Source organism: Marmota flaviventris, chromosome 9 (genome assembly GCF_047511675.1).
Source record: "Marmota flaviventris isolate mMarFla1 chromosome 9, mMarFla1.hap1, whole genome shotgun sequence".
NCBI classification, from domain to species: Eukaryota; Metazoa; Chordata; class Mammalia; order Rodentia; family Sciuridae; genus Marmota; species Marmota flaviventris.
Window position 1 is genome coordinate 105,461,953 of NC_092506.1, and position 19,785 is coordinate 105,481,737.

The window sequence follows — 19,785 nt, forward strand, 5'->3', positions numbered from 1 at the left end:
GGAAGATTTCACCCTCTGCCTGTTTACTCTTGAATCAGAGTCACAGTTATAGTTGATATGAGGTTTTGATAAGTCTGTAAGTTAAAGCAGAAAACAGTGAGCAGGCCTTTTTTTTCCATTAAAATATCGTTTCTGGATAGGACTGTGTTGATCAATTGATACTGATTGAGCATCTCTAATGTAAAAATCTGAAATCCAAAATGTTCCAAAATACAAAACTTTCTGAGTGGTGACATGATGCTATGAGTAAAAAAGTCCACTCCATGGAACTTTATCTCATGCACAAAATTATTTAAAATATTGTATTCAATTACCTTCAGGCTATGAGTAGAAGGTATATGTGAAATAAATGAATTTTGTGTTTAGACTTGGATCCTATATCCAAAATATCTTGTAACATATATACAAATATTTCAAAATTTGGGGAAAACAATCCCAAATTGAAATCCCTTCTGATCTCAAGCATTTTAAATACGGGATACTCCACCTGAGGGCCCACATCTTAATGTCTTAGTCTGTTTATCAAGACCATACCCCACTTGGACTGTCAAAATGGTTTTCCAACAGTTCCCTGGAATTCTTAGTACAGAGCATGTACAAGATCAAGAATACAAGCTTTAACTGGTAGAGTCATGCCTACAGATGTTCCCCATTTGGGGAAGAATAGAAAACAATAGCTGCCTCCAATTGAGGATAACCTGTGTTGTATGTATCTTAATAACTTTATATATAGTTCCTTCATCATCTGAAGGAAGATAAGTGGTGTTTCTTTTGTGATATGAACAACAGCTACTCTATGCCAGGAAATATGCTTCCCACGTTTTGCTTAATTTTCCCTTACAATTACTTGCAAGACATGATTATGATCTCCAATTTAGAGATGAACACACTGACTCTGGGAGGTTAGTAACGTTCAAGACAGCACATGTAGATACAGGGCTGGGACTGACATCCAAGTTGTCTAATCCCAAATTTTCCTTTCATGAAACCTAGCTGTTCACTAGATCTTTCACATTCAAGACCCAGAGAAATGGAGGCACTGGCAACAAGAGCAAGTTAGAAGTAGACTAGACACAAGGGAAATGTTTAGAAGGGTGAGAGTTGTGAAGTGTTGAAATGGTTAATCCTAAGAGTTGATCATCACTTTCTTTTGACTATTTGAAGGGCTGATTTTTCGTTCTCAAGTGAATTTAAATTCCATCCTTGAAGTGAAGCCTGTACTTGTTAGAAGTGTGATTCCTTGGTTAAAAAAAAAAAAAAAAATCTACAATGTATTTTCTTCTTCACCTAACAGCTGCATATTCAGGTTGGCTGTGATTAGTTCTACAATCCAGCCATAAAGATTCCAGAGTTCTTGATTGAAACCAATAAAGTCTAAATTGCATATTATTTGGCATCTGAGTTGCATGGAACTGATGGAGCATTTGAACTGAGGCAGCCTCCCTACTGCTCCCTATTGCAAACTGCAGCCCTGTTAAAGATAGGCTAGCCCAGCCTGGTACAGGGTCCAGATGGACGGGGCTTTGAGTTCCCCAGTATTTACCACAGCCTGAGTTTAACTCAAACGCCCACTTTCTTCCAGCCCAAGCAGCTGTTCTGGAACAGCGACTGCACGCGGCGGTGTCGCTGTTTCCGGCGCAACCTCATCCAGTGCGACCCGCGCCAGTGCAAATCGGACGAAGAGTGCGCGCTGCGCAACGGGGTGCGCGGCTGCTTCAGCACCAAGACCTCCTACTGCCTGGCGGCCGGCGGCGGCGTCTTCCGCACCTTCGACGGCGCCTTCCTCCGCTTCCCCGCCAACTGTGCCTTCGTGCTCTCCACCATCTGCCAGAAGCTCCCCGACATCTCCTTCCAGCTCATCATCAACTTCGACAAGTGGTCCTCCCCTAACTTGACCATCATTTCGCCCGTCTATTTCTACATTAACGAAGAGCAGATTCTCATTAATGACCGGAACACCGTCAAGGTGACAAATCTGCCCTTGATTCTTAAGAAATGTGCCCGGGAAACAAGGGTTTGGCTAGTGGACTGTTCATTGCGGTTTTCCCAGATAACTAAGTTGTAGGGTAATAGGTTGTTGCTTCTTATGTAACCGTATGCAAATGACCAAGCATAAGGTTTCTACCGGCGTACGAATGGGGCCCATTCCATCCCTCACTGATGATTCCAGAGGCCTTGCAGGAAATTTACAGCATCTCAGGGCAGTAATAATGGCCTGGGTGGTAATAGAGTTTCAGGTGATAAAATGGTAGATAAGTCGGGTTTTATTCTGAATTAATTTCCAAAAAGCATCTCATTTGTTTTTAAGAGCCTTTTAAATTATTCTTGCCTCTGCTAACCTGTACCAGACCAGCCTTCATCTCTGTCATCCTTTCTGTAAACCAAGAGAAGGCGAGCATTTGCCTATAAAAACAACTACCTAAATAAAACCTGATGGAGCATCCCCCACTATCAGAGGTCCTGATGAGATACCACGGGAAAGAAAATGGGAGACAGAATATGGCAAATTTTGCTGAGGCTGGCTCTTCCTTGGGCCTGTTGCCTGCTTTTTGTGAATCTTAGACTTGATATGTAAATAAGTGTGAAGTCCCTATCTACCCACATAGCTAATGTCTCATTTGAATTCCTACCCTTTCCACTTAATCCATTTGTTCCATCATCCCAGATGTTGAAGACCTATAAAAACTTAAAATATAGTATATGGTATATAATTATATGATATAATTATATGCTAGGAAGACTATGATTATGTTATAATAATATTAATACAATAATATAGTTAAGCTCCAGATTATTGTTTCCAACCCATTTTAATGTACCTGTGTTGATTTCATTGAAATATCTGCAGAATTGAAAACTTGGGACTTAGTAGGTTAAGAAGATAATTGCTTTGATGAACTATTGACAGGGACCCCAAATTCTCACCTAAACCAAACTGATCTCAGCAAGTAGACCTGAAAGGTAGAGCCAGGTGCCATTGCTCTGAGCACAGATAGGGAGGGATGCGAAGAGACTATATTAACATTTTTTTTTTGGAACCAAGTGTTATATGTCTGCTTTTTGTTCTTGGCTCAGATAATCAGGCATTAATGTATCTTTATTTGAAGAGTCATCGAATAGCTTAGTATCCAGTGTTAGGCAAAAGACTGCCTGTATTTTGCAAGCTTAAAAGGAAAAATCTGGTTTTTCATAGTGGTTTTTAACTTCAATTAAAGCAGCTGCTACTGTTTTTGACATTCTAATTCCTTTTGCAAATTAGCCCACATGGACACTATAGCATTGGTCCAGAACACAGGAGCAAGAAAGTGAAAGTGACCACCTGAGAGAGCAAAACTGACATTGTTGCTGAATAAAATACCCCAAGCTAGCCAAAATAGTAAGGACATATATTTTTAAAAGGCATCTGCCTTTTTTATGAAACAAAAGTTACTAATAACCTGCAGGGGAAAAAACAATTTATTTTTTTAAGTACAGAAAAAGTATGTTATATTCTATCCCAAGGGCTAAGAAAAGAAAATGTTATAAAGCAGGAAAATGACGACTGTAGAAAATACTGTATCTATAGGACCTCTGGGGGGAACCTCAGGTTTGAACATTATAAACAAGAAAACAATAAGCATGGCAATGATCCCCTGATCCATTTTAACTGTGTTGGAATCTCCTTGGATTGGAATGTCATTTTCAGTAATTGGTTTATGCTGGGGAAAGTTTTACACAGAACGCCAGCTATTCGCTGTGGGTTATGCTGGTCTAACACATTCTTCTCTCGACCTCCTCCCCCTCTTCTCCTCCATAGTTTGCTTCCTTTGGGAAAACTATGGAGGGTAAGAAAAGTACATGCCCTTAAACTTTAGGGCAGAGGTTAGTAGACCACAGCCTGTGGCCAAATCTGCTTGCTGCTTGTTTTTGTAAATGAAGCTGTTATTGGGCACACAGCCACACTCACTTAGTTACATGTTTGTAACTGCTGTGGCTTCTCTATGCTATAAGGGTAGAGTTGGTAGTTAAGATAAATTTCCTAGGGCCTGCAACACCTGGCCCTAACTGAATAGTTTAGCCAACCCCAGCTTTCAGGGTAATGACTTACTTTCTCCCTCCCCTCCAATAGGTGAATGGCACCCAAGTGAACGTTCCATTTATAACTGGTTTAGCTACCAAAATCTACAGCAGTGAGGGGTTTCTGGTGATTGACACCAGCCCCGACATCCAGATCTACTACAATGGTTTCAATGTCATTAAAATCAGCATCAGTGAGAGGCTGCAGAACAAAGTCTGCGGCCTCTGTGGCAACTTCAATGGGGACCTGACTGATGATTATGTGACCTTGCGGGGGAAGCCAGTGGTGAGCAGTGTGGTTCTGGCCCAGAGCTGGAAAACCAACGGCATGCAAAAGAGGTAAGGGGTCTAGAGAGTTCAAAGCATTAAACTTGGTGGCTCCCATCTTCCCGTATCCATGGAGGTGTTAATGAGGAATGTACTGTCCTTAGCATCTGTCACCCTTCCTCTCTGCAGAGCGGAGCCAAAGGTCTTTGGAGTTTTGATGCTACAAATAGGCACATCAGAGTCCCCAGTAATTTCTTGAACTGCAAAGAAGGAACTGGGTTAGAGGATATGACCTTAAATGATCATGTCATCTAGGCTCAGCTAAACAGAAGAGTGTGCCAGGATTAGAGTTCTGAAGTCCTGACCAGCTGCCCACCTAGGGTCTGGGCTCCCCTGCTGGGGGTCGCCAGGATTGATTCAGTAGAAGAAAGGCAGCCCTTTGATTCCTGGTGCTGGACCTAATTGAATGTCTTTGACTTGATTGTGGTTGTGTAGGCAATTGGTGGGAATCGGGAAATCCTTTTTTAGAACATAAGTCATGGAAGTTAGACTCACCTCTAATCACCCGAGATATACTGATCTAAACAAGTTATACCAAAGGTTTTTAATTGAGGGTCTCTCTGGGTTGCTGATTTATGATGATAGCTTTCTGGATCTGCTTCTTTTTCTTCGTGTCTCTTTGCTTATGTGCTGGATGTCTTCATGCTTTACATGCTAGATATCAGCTAATACACAGAAACATAGCTAATACATTAGAAACTATGCTCCAAACCCCCTTTGGTAACACTCGCCCCAAGTGTAAGCTGAATGATGTAATGAATGTATTAGATTATCCTGTGAATTATGGGACCCCGAGTTGGGAAGAATCTTGAGCAATGCTTAGTCCAGACTCTTCCTTTTCTTGATGAAACAGAGGCTAAAAAAATGGCTTATTTAAATGAGAGGACCCATTAGTGCAAGCCAGGACTAGACTCCAGGATTCCTAATTTCATGGTTTCTCTGAAATGCCACTCAGTGACCCACAGATAGAAAGAAGACGACTTTGGACATTTAAGCCCTCTTGGTTTTTCCTGACAAGCAAGGTTCAGTTCCTCCCATGGAGTTGTGATTCTGCTTGAACTTTTCCCCTGCCTCCCTCCCTCCTTTCTTTTCTTTCTCTTCCTTTATAAACTATCATCAGCTGGACACCAGTTTTCTTATGAAGGTTTTAAATTTGGTCTCTGACAGCTAAACTGAAGCTTGTGTGGAAGACTCTTGGATTTCTTTGCAAACCTTTATTTCTGCCATCTATCAGACATTATTATTGCTATTACCATTCTGTCAATACCTGAAGACTCAGGTGGCTGTTTTTGCTTTACTTACTCTGATGAAACTCTTACCCACAGCTGCAATGAACACAGTTAGTGGTTATTATATCAATGGTATCAATCAATTATAGGAAAGTATTAATGGTTATTATATCTACCTTTCTTGTGTCACTGTGGCTACCAGCCCATCTTTGCTGTGTCGTAATGCTATAAGCAATGGGAATTCCTTTTTCACTTTCTTGGCTGGGTAGCTCAAGGCCATTAGCACCTGACTTTTCTAAGGTGAAGGTAGCACTGGTATCCCATACTGCCTTGTTCAGAGCTAGCACAGCAGATGCAACAGATGAGGTCTTACTTTGCCTGGAAGACTCAGGTGGCTGGTTTTGCTTCACTTACTCTGACCAAACCTCTTGCCCCCAGCTGCAACGAACTGCAGTTCTCACAGTACGCAGCCACATGTGACAACGTGCACATTCAGAAGATGCAGGGCGATGGCTACTGCCTGAAGCTCACCGATATGAAAGGCTTCTTCCAGCCCTGCTACGGACTCCTCGACCCCCTCCCCTTCTACGAGTCCTGCTACCTGGATGGCTGCTACAACCACAACAAATTCCAGTTGTGCGGCTCCCTGGCTGCCTATGGGGAAGCCTGCCGCTCCTTTGGGATCCTGAGCACAGAGTGGATTGAGAAGGAGAATTGCTGTAAGAGAATTATTTTATTTCTTTGCGTTATTTTCTGGTAGCCTTGCTTTGTCTAGGGATGACTGATCCTCTCCATTTTCACTCTTGGATCTGCAAGTTTGTAGTATGCATATATGTGTCAACATGCATAAAAAGCTATTCCCATTAACGCAAGGTGATACTGGGACCAACAGATTGTGTTTTTGTACCCTGACACACAACACCAATCCTGTGTGTGATTCCAGGCCCATTCCAAGGCTATGCATACACGTTGGTAAATTTAGAGACTAATCTTCATCAAGTGTGGGAATACACATAATTCAAAACTTAAGAACAATAAAGCTAATTAAAACATGTATTAAATGATTTCAGAAATGTTAAGCAAATTACTAGTCTCTGCTGGAAATTAACAGAAATGTTTTGTTTGGTAACTTTAATATATTATTCTGCTGTGTTCATAAGAAATGCTTTAAAATTAACTGTTTTGAACTCTGAAAATTGTAAATGTGATTATGTATGTTTATTTGTGTACGTGTGAGCCTCAAGTTTCCCATTGTCTAAGGGCCTGCTGAGCTTGCCAGCTGGCAGACAGACCACCACATTTTTAAGCGAGGTCTTTCTTCCTGTGGCTCTAAACTCAGCCCATTCTTTGTTGTTTTCTTTGGTCGTTTTCAGACTAGGTTAATCAGCCACCCCATTTTCTGCCTGGCTACTGTGTGCCTGGAAATACATTATACATGAATACTCTTGGAAGAAATCCTTTTAGAACAAATATATTTAAATGATATAGATGCTTTTCCTTCAGTCATCTTTCCAGAAATGGAAACTGGCTGACACGATGCAATCCATGTGTTCCCACCTTGTGCCATTACTTGCTTAGTGGAGGAGCGTGGCAGCCAGGTCACATGAGGCAGGTGAAGCTGTGGGATTTTTCTTTTTAAAAGTTTTTACTAGTGCACTCTAGTTATACATAATATTGGGGTTCTTTTTGACATAGTCCTACATGCATGGAATATAATTGCTCCCTTTCAGTTCCCAGAGCGTCTCCTCCTCCCTCCCCCTGTTCCCCTTCTGCTATTGGTCTTCCTTCTATTTATTTATAGTTTTTATTTAAAATCAGTGCTTTTAACCTCTTTTTTCCCCTGTAAATGTCTGTATATGTGGTGAGAGCACTCAAAATGTACTCATTTAGTCATTTTCAAGTATATAATATCTTGTTATTAACTATTGTAGATCTCTTGAGCTTGTTCCTCCAACTGAAATGTTGTATCTTTTTTCAACTTTCTTTTAAAAAATTCTTGAAGTGAACTTAGCTCATGCCACACAGTTACTTCTTTAGCACCAACCATGGTGATGAACAAGAATTCTTCTATCTTGATAGGAAGGAGATTCTTCAAATAAAAAAAAAATGAGTCTCGAAACAAAAATGCTCTCAATTAATGGATCTCAAATGGAGATGTTGAATATCTTGCAGGTAGTCTCATCTGTCACAGAAATGCTATTCATAATAACATGGTGCCATTAATCTTAGCCAATGATGGTGAATTATGTGTAGTTTTGATTTGTCTACTTTTATATAATCAAGTCAGTTGTTATTAAGGTTTACCATGAATCCAAGAAGTCCTGATATCCCCGGGGAACTCCTCTGGGATCTTACTGGCCCTCAAATTTTCATTATTGGCAAATATATATTGAACACTGTGAGGTGGCTGTATGCTAGGAACATAAAGAGAAATATTTGGCATCTACTCTTTACATAAATATGAAGATATAAATGCAAGTAATCATAATATAACATAGTATAGTAGGTACCGTCACCGTGGTGTACCTTGGCAGGTAACAGTGTTGTGCATTCTGTCTTTTCCTTTTACTTCCTTGGTGGCCTTGGGTAAATTTGGGTTATAATAGCTTAAGGAACGTTTGTGAGGATCTAACATGTGAATTCAGCTAAAGCCTGAGGCACAGTGCCAGGTCCATAGCAAACATCCAATCACTAGCTATTGCCATTCATTTTTTCTGGAAGGTTGCCCTCTCTGTTAACTTACAGCTAATCTCTGACCATTTCTGACTGAACTGAAGTGGTAAATCCGGAGTATGACCAAATGCTACCACGTGTAGTGTGAAAATCAAGTTGTGCGTGTTTCTGTGTGTTTTCCTTTTTAGCAGGAGTGGTTGAAGATCCCTGTGTCGGGGCGGACTGTCCCAACCGAACCTGTGAGCTGGAAAATGGAGGAGAGCTGTGTGGTTGCATTGAGCCACCCCCCTACGGAAACAGTGAGTAACAAGTGCCACCTCTCCACCCAGAAAGGCCCAATGGAGGAGGGCTGGCAGTGGCATAGGAAAGCTCCAAGGAAGGACCTTGATGTGTCCTACCTCATGGGTTAGAAAAATTCCAGGAGCAAAACTTTTGGGAGTGTTTAAGCAGAACGAAGAAGCAATCTGACCAAAATGGGCTAATGTTCATTTTCTCACAGCTTCATCCTTTCTTCAACAAATGATAATGTGCACATTTGTATATGAATGGGATGGGCCAGTTCCATCAAGTCCACATACAACATAGAGATCCAAGTGGATCTTTTATGTGAGGAAGAAGTAAGGTGGTTTGACGCCAGCATGAAGGAAGGAAGAGAGCCAGGTGCCTTAGACTGACCTGCAGCCAGTTTTATCTGGCCCAAACCTTTTTGGTCTTGAAGATACAACAGGAATGTTTGAAGCAAGCAGCAAATACCTGGGACTCCTGGCCTTGTTGCTAACTGTGTTTGCCTTAAGGTAGAAATGGCCCTGATCTTGGCAGAGCACATCATCTCGGTGCCAGCTTGCAGAGCTGCTTCGCTTTCCATCCCCACGCCCTTTGTTGAACCAAGTAATTCAGAGGCATGTGCTAAATTTAACATCCTTCAAGAATGAAAACCTAATTGACTAAAAGGCTCCATAGGAGGGGACAACATGGTTCACCTAGGCAGATATAAATATTTCTGTTTCTTATTACCAGCTATTTATACACTCAGAGAAAATGTCAATTGGTGCAATATCCTGTCAAAAGGCAATTCCTGATGCTCACCTGGGACTTGCTAAGAGGTTGTGCTGAGCTGGATTCAACCAGGGCTTTGGGTGTGGCCAGGCCAGTGCTGTTCTTCCTGGGGAGCATGCTCCTTAGCCAGGCCACAAAGTGCCAGATTCTGTATGTCACCGAAAAGTAGCTGCCACCAGTATGTGTGGGAGGAAGGCCTTGGTTTATAAAGAAAGACAAAGGGCTCTTTATTAGCATTTTTATCTTTTTAATAAGGCTCTACCAATGCCCAAGTTATTGCTTTGAATGAATTCATATGCTCATTTGGTCTGATCAAAGCTTAATTAGAAATGCTTGCAGCCTGAGTGGAGCTCATTTGCCTTTTCTATAGGAGCACGGCAGGGTGATGCCTCAGTCCCACCCCTGCAGCAAGACCGGCTCCCACTGATTTGCTTTCCTTAACAACTGTTCCCACAGACTCACATGACATCATTGATGCAGAGGTGACCTGCAAGGCGGCCCAGATGGAAGTGTCCATCTCTAAGTGCAAACTCTTCCAGCTTGGCTTTGAGAGGGAGGGTGTGAGAATCAATGACAGGCAGTGCACTGGCATCGAGGGGGAAGACTTTATCTCCTTTCAGATCAACAACACCAAAGGGAATTGTGGCAACATCGTGCAGGTGAGAAAATGGGCATAGGAAGGAGCACCTGGCGGAGGTAGAGACAGCTCCTTAAAGCCAAGGTCAAGGTGGTCCTCTTAAAAATATGCTCTTTGGAGAACAGTGAAAGGCATATGCACAAGGCAGTCATCACTAAGTGGTTGAATTGAAAGAGCGATGTGTAGGTTAACAAAGCTTCTCACTTCTTTTCTTGTTCCTTCTGGGGGTGTGTCTTCCGTTCATGGCTCTGCTCATTAACATTTATCAGAAGGCGAGAAAGGAGTAAGTACCTTCATGTACGGCAAAATGTTTGGTGGAAGAGAGGTTTGAATTAAGGGTTTAAAAATAATTTTCAATCAGTTTATATTACCTCAAACCAGCAATACTCCATGTTCTCCCTAGCTTGCATTTCCATGGATGACTGGGGACTGGGTATTGTTAGAATTCAGTGGTACATGAAATCTACCTTCCATGGGCATTTCAAGGTTATCAGACTGAAGGGTGCTGTTGACATCTATTGTAATACTTTCTCCCTGAGTAAATGCTGAGGCCAGTGCCATACTGATTTATAATGGCCTCTGGGTTATGTATGGAATGAAGCCATTTCTCCACTTTCAGGGATATGGATTTAAAATGCAAGCCACATACTCGTTCCCAGATTTAATGATTTCTGACCTCCCTTTGCTCTGCAGTCCAACAGCACTCATATCATGTATAAAAACACAATCTGGATCGAAAGTGCCAACAACACTGGCAACATCATCACCAGGGACCGCACAATCAATGTGGAATTTTCATGTGCTTATGAGCTGGATATCAAGATCTCCTTGGATTCTGTAGTAAAGCCTATGCTAAGGTAAAGGATTTCATGGGCTGTATTCATAACTTTGTCTTTCCTTGACAGTTAAGGTTAGCATAATCAAAATTGTTAGCATTTATCTCTGAAGCCCGAGGGAAAATAAAATTCTTATTTCCTGAACCTAGGTACTTTAGACCAGCACTGTTCAATAGAACTTTCTACAGTGATGGAAATGTTCCCTATCTCAGCTATACAATATGGTAGCTACATGTGGCCATTGAGCACTTGGAATATGGCTCAGGGGACAGAGGAATTGAATTTTTAATTTTTGAATTAATTGTGTTTCATTTGGATTTAAATTGCTCCATGTACCTGGTAGGAACCAGTTTGGACTGTGCAGCCTTAGACTTTATAACTACATACTTTGCCTTCCCTCTGCTTTTCCAGCTTGAACAAATGGAAGGCAGTTGAATTAATGAAATTGTTTTGTATTGCCTGCCTTATGACTATTTCTATTTTAGTGTCATTAACCTGACGGTTCCAACCCAAGAAGGCAGCTTTACCACCAAGATGGCGCTCTACAAAAATGCCTCCTACAAACATCCTTACCGCCAGGGTGAAGTAGTCTTGACCACACGAGATGTGCTGTACGTAGGGGTCTTTGTGGTTGGAGCTGACTCTACACATTTGATCCTCACGCTCAACAAGTGCTATGCCACCCCTTCCCGTGACAGCAATGATAAGCTCCGATACTTCATCATTGAAGGAGGGTGAGTGGCCTTTTAATAGATGGCAGTCTCAGAGCCATAATATTGTCTAATTATGTTTTAGGGAAAGGAATAGAAACTAACATTTGTTGACACCTTCAGAACCAGCATTTTGTATCAGGGAATTCATTTAATTCTCATAATAACCTATGATGTAGACTTTCTAAGCCTCATTTTATAGATGAGGTCAAGTAACTTGCTTAAAGTCACACAGCAGTTAGTGGCAGGTCCTTCAAGTCATGCAGTATTAACTACAAGATGCTTTATCATCGTTGTGATCAAAAAGGGATTTGGTCCTGTCTACTTTGAACTTCAATTTGAGAGGAATGAGAATTATGCAAATGAAAGAATAGGATGAGTAGGACACCTATCAAAATAACAAAGAAATTACAAGAGTAGTGCACCCTTATCTGAGGGTGACATTCCAAGACTCCCAGTAGATGCCTGAAATGAAACCGTGGAGAATACTGAACCCTCCATGTGTTGTGCCTTGTCCCATACACACATGCCATGGAAAAGTTCAGTTTATAATTTAGGCAAAGGAAGGGATTAAAAACAATAACTAATAAAACAAAACTATTATAATAGTATACTATGATAAAATGTATGCAAACATGGTATCTCTCTCAAAATATCTTACTATACTGTACTTATCCTTCATCTTCTTGTGATATTGTGAGGTGATTCAGTGCTCACATGATGAGAGACGAGTGAGGTGAATGATGTAGGTGGGCATTGGGATACAGCATCAGGCTACCACATAAGGGTTGCACACAAGCACTGAGATAACACAACACTGATCTATAACTAAGGTGGTTACTAGATAACTATCAGGTAGGTAGCATATACAGCATAGATACAGTGGACAATGGGATGATTCATGTCCTGGATAGATGGAGTAGGACAGTACAATATCTCATTGTGCTACTCAGAACGGCATGCAATTTCAAATGTATGTGCTATTTCTGGAATTTTTCATTTAATATTTTTGTATGGCTGTTGAATGCAGGTAACTGAAATTGTAGAAAGTGAAACTTTGGGTAAAAGGGAATTACAGCAATAGTTTGTAAGCTCTACAAGTTTCTTTTTTCTTATCACTGTATGCCCACCATCTCATATATTTCCTGAAACATAGTGGTTACACAATAAAATTTATTTAATGAATTAATGGATGGATGACAAGAGAAGACTAAAGAACCAAACAACAGTAAAAATAATTATCTTTACTTAAAAAAAAAAAAACACCAGCTATGTCAGGCAGTTTATACATATAACAGATCTTTTGCAAAAATTCATTTTTAACAGCTTGATTTAAAACATAATTTATATGCAATTAAATTTACTTGCTTTAAGTATAAAATTCCATGATTTTCAGTAAGTCTTCAAAGGAGCACAAACATCACCACAGTCTAATTTTAGAACAGTTCCATAACCCCAATAAAATAATTCTTTAAATAGGGACTTTATTATCAAAATTCTTTTCTTATAACTGGTAAAGGCCAATTTAAATTAGCCTATGCCAAAAAACCCCCCACAACCAGAACCAAATAAAACCAAGGTGTTTAAGGGGTAATCAAATCACAGGAGTAGATGTAGCCTGAGGATGATCGAATCCAGGGAGCTGTCAAGCCCTTCTTCTTGCTCATCTCTTGTCTCTACCTCTCTCTGCTCTCTCATTGACCTTGTCAGTCACTGACAATCCTGGCCTCACATTCATGCACCACTGTCACCACAGAGGAGAGAGCTCTTCTAATTCCAACTCAGGGACTCCTAGGGAAGGAAGACAACTCTGTCTTGGATCACTTGCCTGTCCTTTGTAGGGGGAATGCACCATAGCAGTTGTCTGGGCTGGATCAGCACCTACTCCTATGATGGGCAGAGGGTGCTGTGGACACTGTTTAATAGCTTTGTGGTTGTGGGAAAGAGGAATGGTGCCCCAAGAGAAGAGGGATGTGACTTTGGGCAAATAATTGACATCCACCATTTTGTAGACGAGGCAGGCTTGGAGAAGGCAGGCTCAGAATTCACCATGGTCACATGACCAGCAAGGGGAGGGAAGGAATTTTTTTAGGTGTCAGAAAACACGGCTCATTGCTAGAGCTGGGTGGCACGTGGCACGGGTTGTGCAGGCATGTCGTGGAATTTTCAACAAAGGCCTCGCTAAGGCATGTGTCTCTCTGAGTTGGTATTAGCCTTCTCAGAGGCAAAGGGAGGGGCTTTGAGTCCTTGGTGTCTTTGAGTCCTTGGTGCTTGGGTTAATGGGACAGTTTTCCTTTTCTCCATGTCTCCTCCCTGTCCTTATTGTACTTCTTTCCCAGTGTAAAAGAGCTATAACCTGAGCTACTCTGCAAATGGAAACTCAGATTATGGAACTTGTGTCTCCTTTGAAGGATGAGGTGGCATTTAGCATTTTAAAAACAGTATTTAATGGACTTGACCCAGAGAGGAAGTGCGAGCCAGCAGGCATGTTCATAAATCTCAGCTTACCCCAGGGTCTGTGTGAATAAAGGCCTTCAAATTAAACTGTGGTTAGGTGGGAAATGATTTCGTCATCTGGGAGAATTTGAATCCATCAATCCTTCTAACCTTTCTTGGAGGGATGCGGTTATTGTTTTGTTTTGTTTTCTTCCACTGAACTTAGGGGAAAACTGATGCTCAGTGCTTAATTAATGAGCAGCGAAACAGGTCCACTTAAATGTTTTGGGGTCAGTTGATCCTCCCTAGCTGTGTGGAGCACAGAGACAGCACCAACTTATCAGTAGCTCAGAAACTGGTGGGGGTTGGGGCACAATGCCCACTTCTCTTTTCTCTGAAAAAGTGGGAGGGACAGCTATTCTTCATTGGTGTTCAGAAGATTCATGCCTGGCTTGTTTGCTTGCTTTAAAGGAGGCCCCAAAATAGCCAAGGATGCTTTGCTTCATGTTTTTTTCTGATACCTAAACTTCATCTCCCTGGGAGACAGCTGGTGATCTGGCTAAGAGGGGAAGTCTGTGTGAAGATTGGAGAGACGCTACCATTTTAGAATCCTTGAGCCAATTTAGATTATCCACAATCATAATAAGGACAAGAAAAAAAAAAAAAGGATGGCATATAAAGTTTTGCTTTCAAAGCATTTCAGAGACGACTGCCTTGAAAAGCAACTTGCATTTTGCCTAGAAGACTAATTATGAAACTTAATAGGTGTGGGAATGCTGAAGGATAACTTCGATTTTTAATTTTCCTTATTACTAAGCTATTTAATCCTGTGGGTTTGGGGAAAAGAAACATAAGAAAGAGAAAGAGTCACCCCTTTTATCTTGATCATTTTAAAGAGCCTCTTGGCACCTAGGAGCCCACCTTGGGCCATGGCAGCACAACTCATTCATTCATTCGCTTATTCATTCATTCAACAAAGATTTTCAAATACTTACCATGTGCCCTGCGATGATTGGAACCTTGATTCTTGCAGTTTGATTCTTGCTCTGGAGGAGCTCAACAGGGTGCTGTTGGCAAATCTGGAAAAGACCTCCTATTCCTGCCTGCTTAGAGCATGCCTAGAGGCTCCGTGTAGAGAAGGGGTGCTGTAGACTGTGCTGTGAAAGAGTAGGTGTCATGCAAGGGGACAGGAGCAGAAAGACCTTCCAGTGGGGAAAACATTCCATGAAGACACTGGAATATATGCCACTGTGATACATTTGGGGAACTTTTAAGTCGTTAAAGCAAAATATCTGTGCTTGAGGAAGGTCTTGCCTGGGACTGGGTATTGGCTCGGTACCACAAGGAGAAAGGAGTTGAGGAGAGGCGCTCACCTGCGCCAGGACCCTGCTCCAGCTCCTCCCGGGCTGTGCCTCTCCCCCAGCCCCAGCTCCTACCTATTTTAATGTGTGGGAAGAGTTCCCAAGAGGCTTTGAATCAGGGGCCCCTGCCAACATTGATAATTAACTGAAGAAAGTACAGAGGAAGTCAGAACTAATCTTGTGTTTGCTAAATTGTTATCAGTAAAACACAGCATCATGAGGGGGCGGACTGAGGTCTTGAAGCACAGGGAAATTGAGTGCAGTCCCTACGGTCATTTAATTTTTAGTTGCAGTTAGGATACTAACTGAGGTGGTATTTAAAGTTTCAGAACAAACAATGAGAGTAGGAGGGAGTGATAATAGATGACAAGTCCAGAGGCCACATTCATTTGAAATTCTGAAATGAAGATGAGGATTAACGTGTAAGAGGAAAAAATGGGAAGCCAAGATGCCATTATTTTTTCTGAATAGGTGTCAGAACATTAAAGATAACACCATCGGCATCGAGGAGAATGGAGTCTCCCTAACCTGCCGTTTTCACGTCACCGTCTTTAAATTCATTGGGGATTATGATGAAGTTCATCTTCACTGTGCAGTGTCGCTCTGTGACTCAGAAAAGTACTCCTGTAAAATCGTAAGTGACAGTGTAAAAATCAAATGCTTAGACTTACTCTCCCTGCTCCAGCATTTCCAGTATGAAGACTGAGTACCAGGTGGCTGAACTGGAGTAATCCACAGATGCACAGGAGTCTTTGGTGGGTAGTCATCTTTGGTGGGGGAGAGCACAGTGGAATGATGTGCATTTACTCCTGTCTCCGAAATGTCAACTGGTCATTGACTTAACATCCGACCAGGGCTCCTCAAGCTAGCACCAATGACATCCTTTGTTGTGGGGGATTGCCCTGTGCAGTGTCCCTGGTCTCTGCCCAACAGATGCCAATGCTATCTACTCCCCAGTTGTAACATCCAAAAAATGTGTCCAGACATTGCCAAAAAGTCCACTGGAGGGTAGGGGTGGGGGCATTGGTCTGGCTGAGGACCACTGTACTGAAGTCTCAAGGAGTCTCAGGCCACCTGAGTCTGATGACCACTGAGCAGAGTATCACTCCACCATAGCAAACTGCTGACCTCAGGAGGCAATTTATCAAAGTATCCAACAGCTCATCTGATCCACAGGGCCTGAGGCTCTAGGGGGGCTGTGGGATGAGGCTGAAGTGCAAATTAAGCATCTCTTCCATGCCAGGCTTACACCCCACTACATATTGCTATGTCCTTAAGATGTGATTGCATTGGTACCTGGCTCCTAACCTTTAATATTGCAGCTTTTTGCTTACCCCCTTGTTTGCAGAATCAAGATATGAATTATGGCCAGGGCTCCTTGCAGATGGTGCCGCATACATTAGTGTCCATGAGATACAACAATCCTCATTCCCGAGCAAAGGGCCTCTTTGAATATAATTCTACTGTGAAGAGTATATTTAATTCTGCTCAACCTAAAGCCTGGCGTCCCAGTGGATTCAATGATCAAGAATGCATTGGTTCTAATTAATCTGAGCAGCAATAGTGCTGGAGGCCGGAGCCTCTGCCTCTTTTGCAGGTGGAAACATGGTGAGGAATAAGTTATCAGCTTAATTGTGTGAAATTTTCCCTCTGGTGTTCTGTCTTTCAGACTTGCCCACAAAATTCCAGGATTGCCACAGATTATACAAAAGAACCTAAAGAACAGATCATTTCAGTGGGACCTATTAGGAGAAAAAGTATGTATGTTTCCTAAAACACACTATAAATTATTGAAACAGTGGGACTTGAAGGCTCAGACGTGCTTCACCTGTGATGTGGGTCTAGTGCATGAGGTGATGGTGTTGGGGACACCAGTGTGAGAAGACTGCCCGCCTGCTCCCTTGAAGAAATATTTTCATTGGCTTTTAAGAACTCGGCAGCATGGGGCTTTTCTTCATCCTCTCCTTTCATTAAAACCTTCCCTTCTATATGAATTGGAGGGTGGAATGGTCTACAATTAATTTGCCTGACTGCTTGTTTTCAGGGCTGGACTGGTGTGAAGACAACGGAGGATGTGAGCAGATCTGCACCAGCCGGGTGGACGGGCCTCTGTGCAGCTGCGTGACGGGAACCCTGCAAGAGGACGGCAGGAGCTGCCGAGGTAGAGGCTCTTCTGAGTCAGGGCAGGCAATGAGGGTCCTAGAAAGTCCCCAACCCCAGAAGGAGAAACTCAGATCTGAAGCCCACCCAGTCAGCAACTTACCTAGGAAAGTTTCAGAAATTGAGAAGGGAAGATGGCTGGGCGGGCTGACACAGGCCTGTAATCCCAGGGGTCCGGAGGCTGAGGCGGGAGGATCACGAGTTCAGAAGCAGCCTCAGCAACAGCGAGACGCTGAGCGACTCAGTGAGACCCTGTCTCTAAATAAAATACAATTTTCATTTTATTGTGTAGTGGGTTGGGGATGTGATGCAGTGATTGAATGCCCCTGAGTTCAATCCCTGGTACCCATCCCCCCCAAAAAAGAGGAAAGATGGGAAAACACCCAAAGAATTCTAGCACCATTAAAAAAGAAAAAAGAAAAACCTTTGCATCCCTGCTTTTTCATCTAAAGATAATGATAGAAGAAAATTTACACTACCACTTCAGGATTATATATTGGCTATAAATCTGAATGCCAGGTCTACCTGGGCTGAGGCTGGGATTAGACGTTTGCCTTAACAAATGAGAGAGCAGTCTTGACATGGTTTCCTCCCTCAGAGCTTAGCAGGATCCTCTTCAAGGTTGGATTAATTTTGATTTTTTGCTGCCTGAGCCAGGGCCATTTGGGTAAAGTGAGTTCTTGGCCATGAAATTTCCTTTATTTAGTTGAGTGTTGCATAGAAGTGATGCCTGTCTAACTGGCATTCTCCCCACCACCACCCCATAGGACTTATTATGTTCCTCTCTGTCCACAGCCTCTAATTCTTCAGTTGATCTTCAAGTTTGGACACTTCTTCTCATCGTGACCCAAATTTCACTATGGCATTTTGTATATCAATCAGACACAACCTCATAATGCACTCAAGGTTGCTATATAAAGTACTGTAATTTACTTACTTCAACTCCCTGTAGGATAAAAAGTGTGTGTCCCTAAGTCAAAATCTATTTGAAAGTGTCCACCTTCTCACAATCATGCCACTTGTCTCCAGTGGTCAGAGATTCCAGGTCCCTCTTTCAAAATACGCACCAGGGCTTCTAAAAGCCAGTCATGGGAAGGATGTATTTAACTAAAATTCCCAAACAGTTGTCACTAGAAACCTTGGCTCATGTGAAAATCCAGTAAAGGAAATGAACTCTAGTTATAGAAATCTGACCAGAGAAATCTGTCCAGCCACTGCTAGTTCTGGATCCTACTTGTTACAGAGTTAGGGCTAGTTGGAACAATCTGGGAGTGATGACTGAAAGGTTTGGCTCCCTCTAAGGAATCTCGCTGGCCTGTGGAAGTGTCTGATCTACAACCTGCACCATGGCTCTGTTCTGTTGAGGACGAGTCCCTTTGCCCGCCCACCGCAGCTCTCCACCTTGCCATGGCAGCTTTGGCCCCTGGATATATTAATTGCAGACCTGGGGAACCTCACCCCGATCCCACCCCTCAAACCCAGTCCCTTCTCTTTTCACAGATCAACCAAATAATTTTAATGTGTTTTATCCTTAAATAAACTTTGTGTTCAAGTATTCTCATTATTTGGTGGCCAGAATCATTCTTATCGATGTGAAGCTTTGCACGCTAAATAGCTCGCTATGATTAAAAACAGAAAAGAGCAAGCAGCAGCCATTGGACCAGGTAGGCACTGCTGGCCACAGCTGTAATGTGTTGTGTTATTACTACTCGGGTGCACTTACAGAGCATTAGCGGAGCATTAAGGTGCTTTGCAGAAGAAAAGCAGGCAGTGTCCTCCATTGTAAGTGGTATATAAACACACATTTACTATAATTAACTGCAAAATGGAGGGCCTGCAAAATATATCCCTGGAGTGCCTCCCCTTTTAAGGTTAAAAACAAAAAAAGAACCCACTTCAAGTTTATTTTAAAATTGTCTTGGATTCAAGTTGATAGCATTTTTGCATTTTTTCTGGGAACACTGAAAAGCTGAGCAGAAATGCTGAGCATCCTTGAACGTGGTGTGGTAGCTGCTGTCTCACAGGTCAAAGGCAGCAGCATCATACTGTCACTGGGTTGATGAAGTGGGGTGTAGACAGTCTGCCCCGAGCTGCTGTGTTCTCCTGGCTCTGGCCTGGAGGGCCTACAAATTCTGGCTGGTCTGGGCTGTCACTCGTGCTGTGAGGCTCAGAGAACAATGGTATTGATAGAGAAAAATTGATATCTGCTCATGCTTGGACATTATAAGATCTTTTTAAGAAAATGCTGAACATTGAGATGGATGAAGGAGTCAAATATATCTATTCAAGCCGAGTCTCAATATT

The 19,785-nt window shown here is 42.3% G+C and overlaps 1 protein-coding gene across 1 annotated transcript in view; it reads left to right on the forward strand.

Annotated features, from left to right (window-relative positions):
* The window catches only part of Tecta (tectorin alpha), a 67,034-nt gene extending 48,055 nt beyond the window's left edge, over positions 1-18,979 (forward strand). Inside the window, exons 13-23 of the mRNA XM_027930635.3 lie at positions 1,583-1,966; positions 4,109-4,395; positions 6,036-6,331; positions 8,474-8,584; positions 9,798-10,000; positions 10,672-10,835; positions 11,300-11,548; positions 15,793-15,955; positions 16,991-17,078; positions 17,366-17,482; positions 18,277-18,979. Coding sequence (XP_027786436.3) covers positions 1,583-1,966; positions 4,109-4,395; positions 6,036-6,331; positions 8,474-8,584; positions 9,798-10,000; positions 10,672-10,835; positions 11,300-11,548; positions 15,793-15,955; positions 16,991-17,078; positions 17,366-17,482; positions 18,277-18,377 — 2,163 coding nt within the window. The 3' untranslated portion in view covers positions 18,378-18,979. The remainder of the gene's footprint in view (positions 1-1,582; positions 1,967-4,108; positions 4,396-6,035; positions 6,332-8,473; positions 8,585-9,797; positions 10,001-10,671; positions 10,836-11,299; positions 11,549-15,792; positions 15,956-16,990; positions 17,079-17,365; positions 17,483-18,276) is intronic.
* The last annotated feature ends 806 nt before the right edge of the window (positions 18,980-19,785 follow it).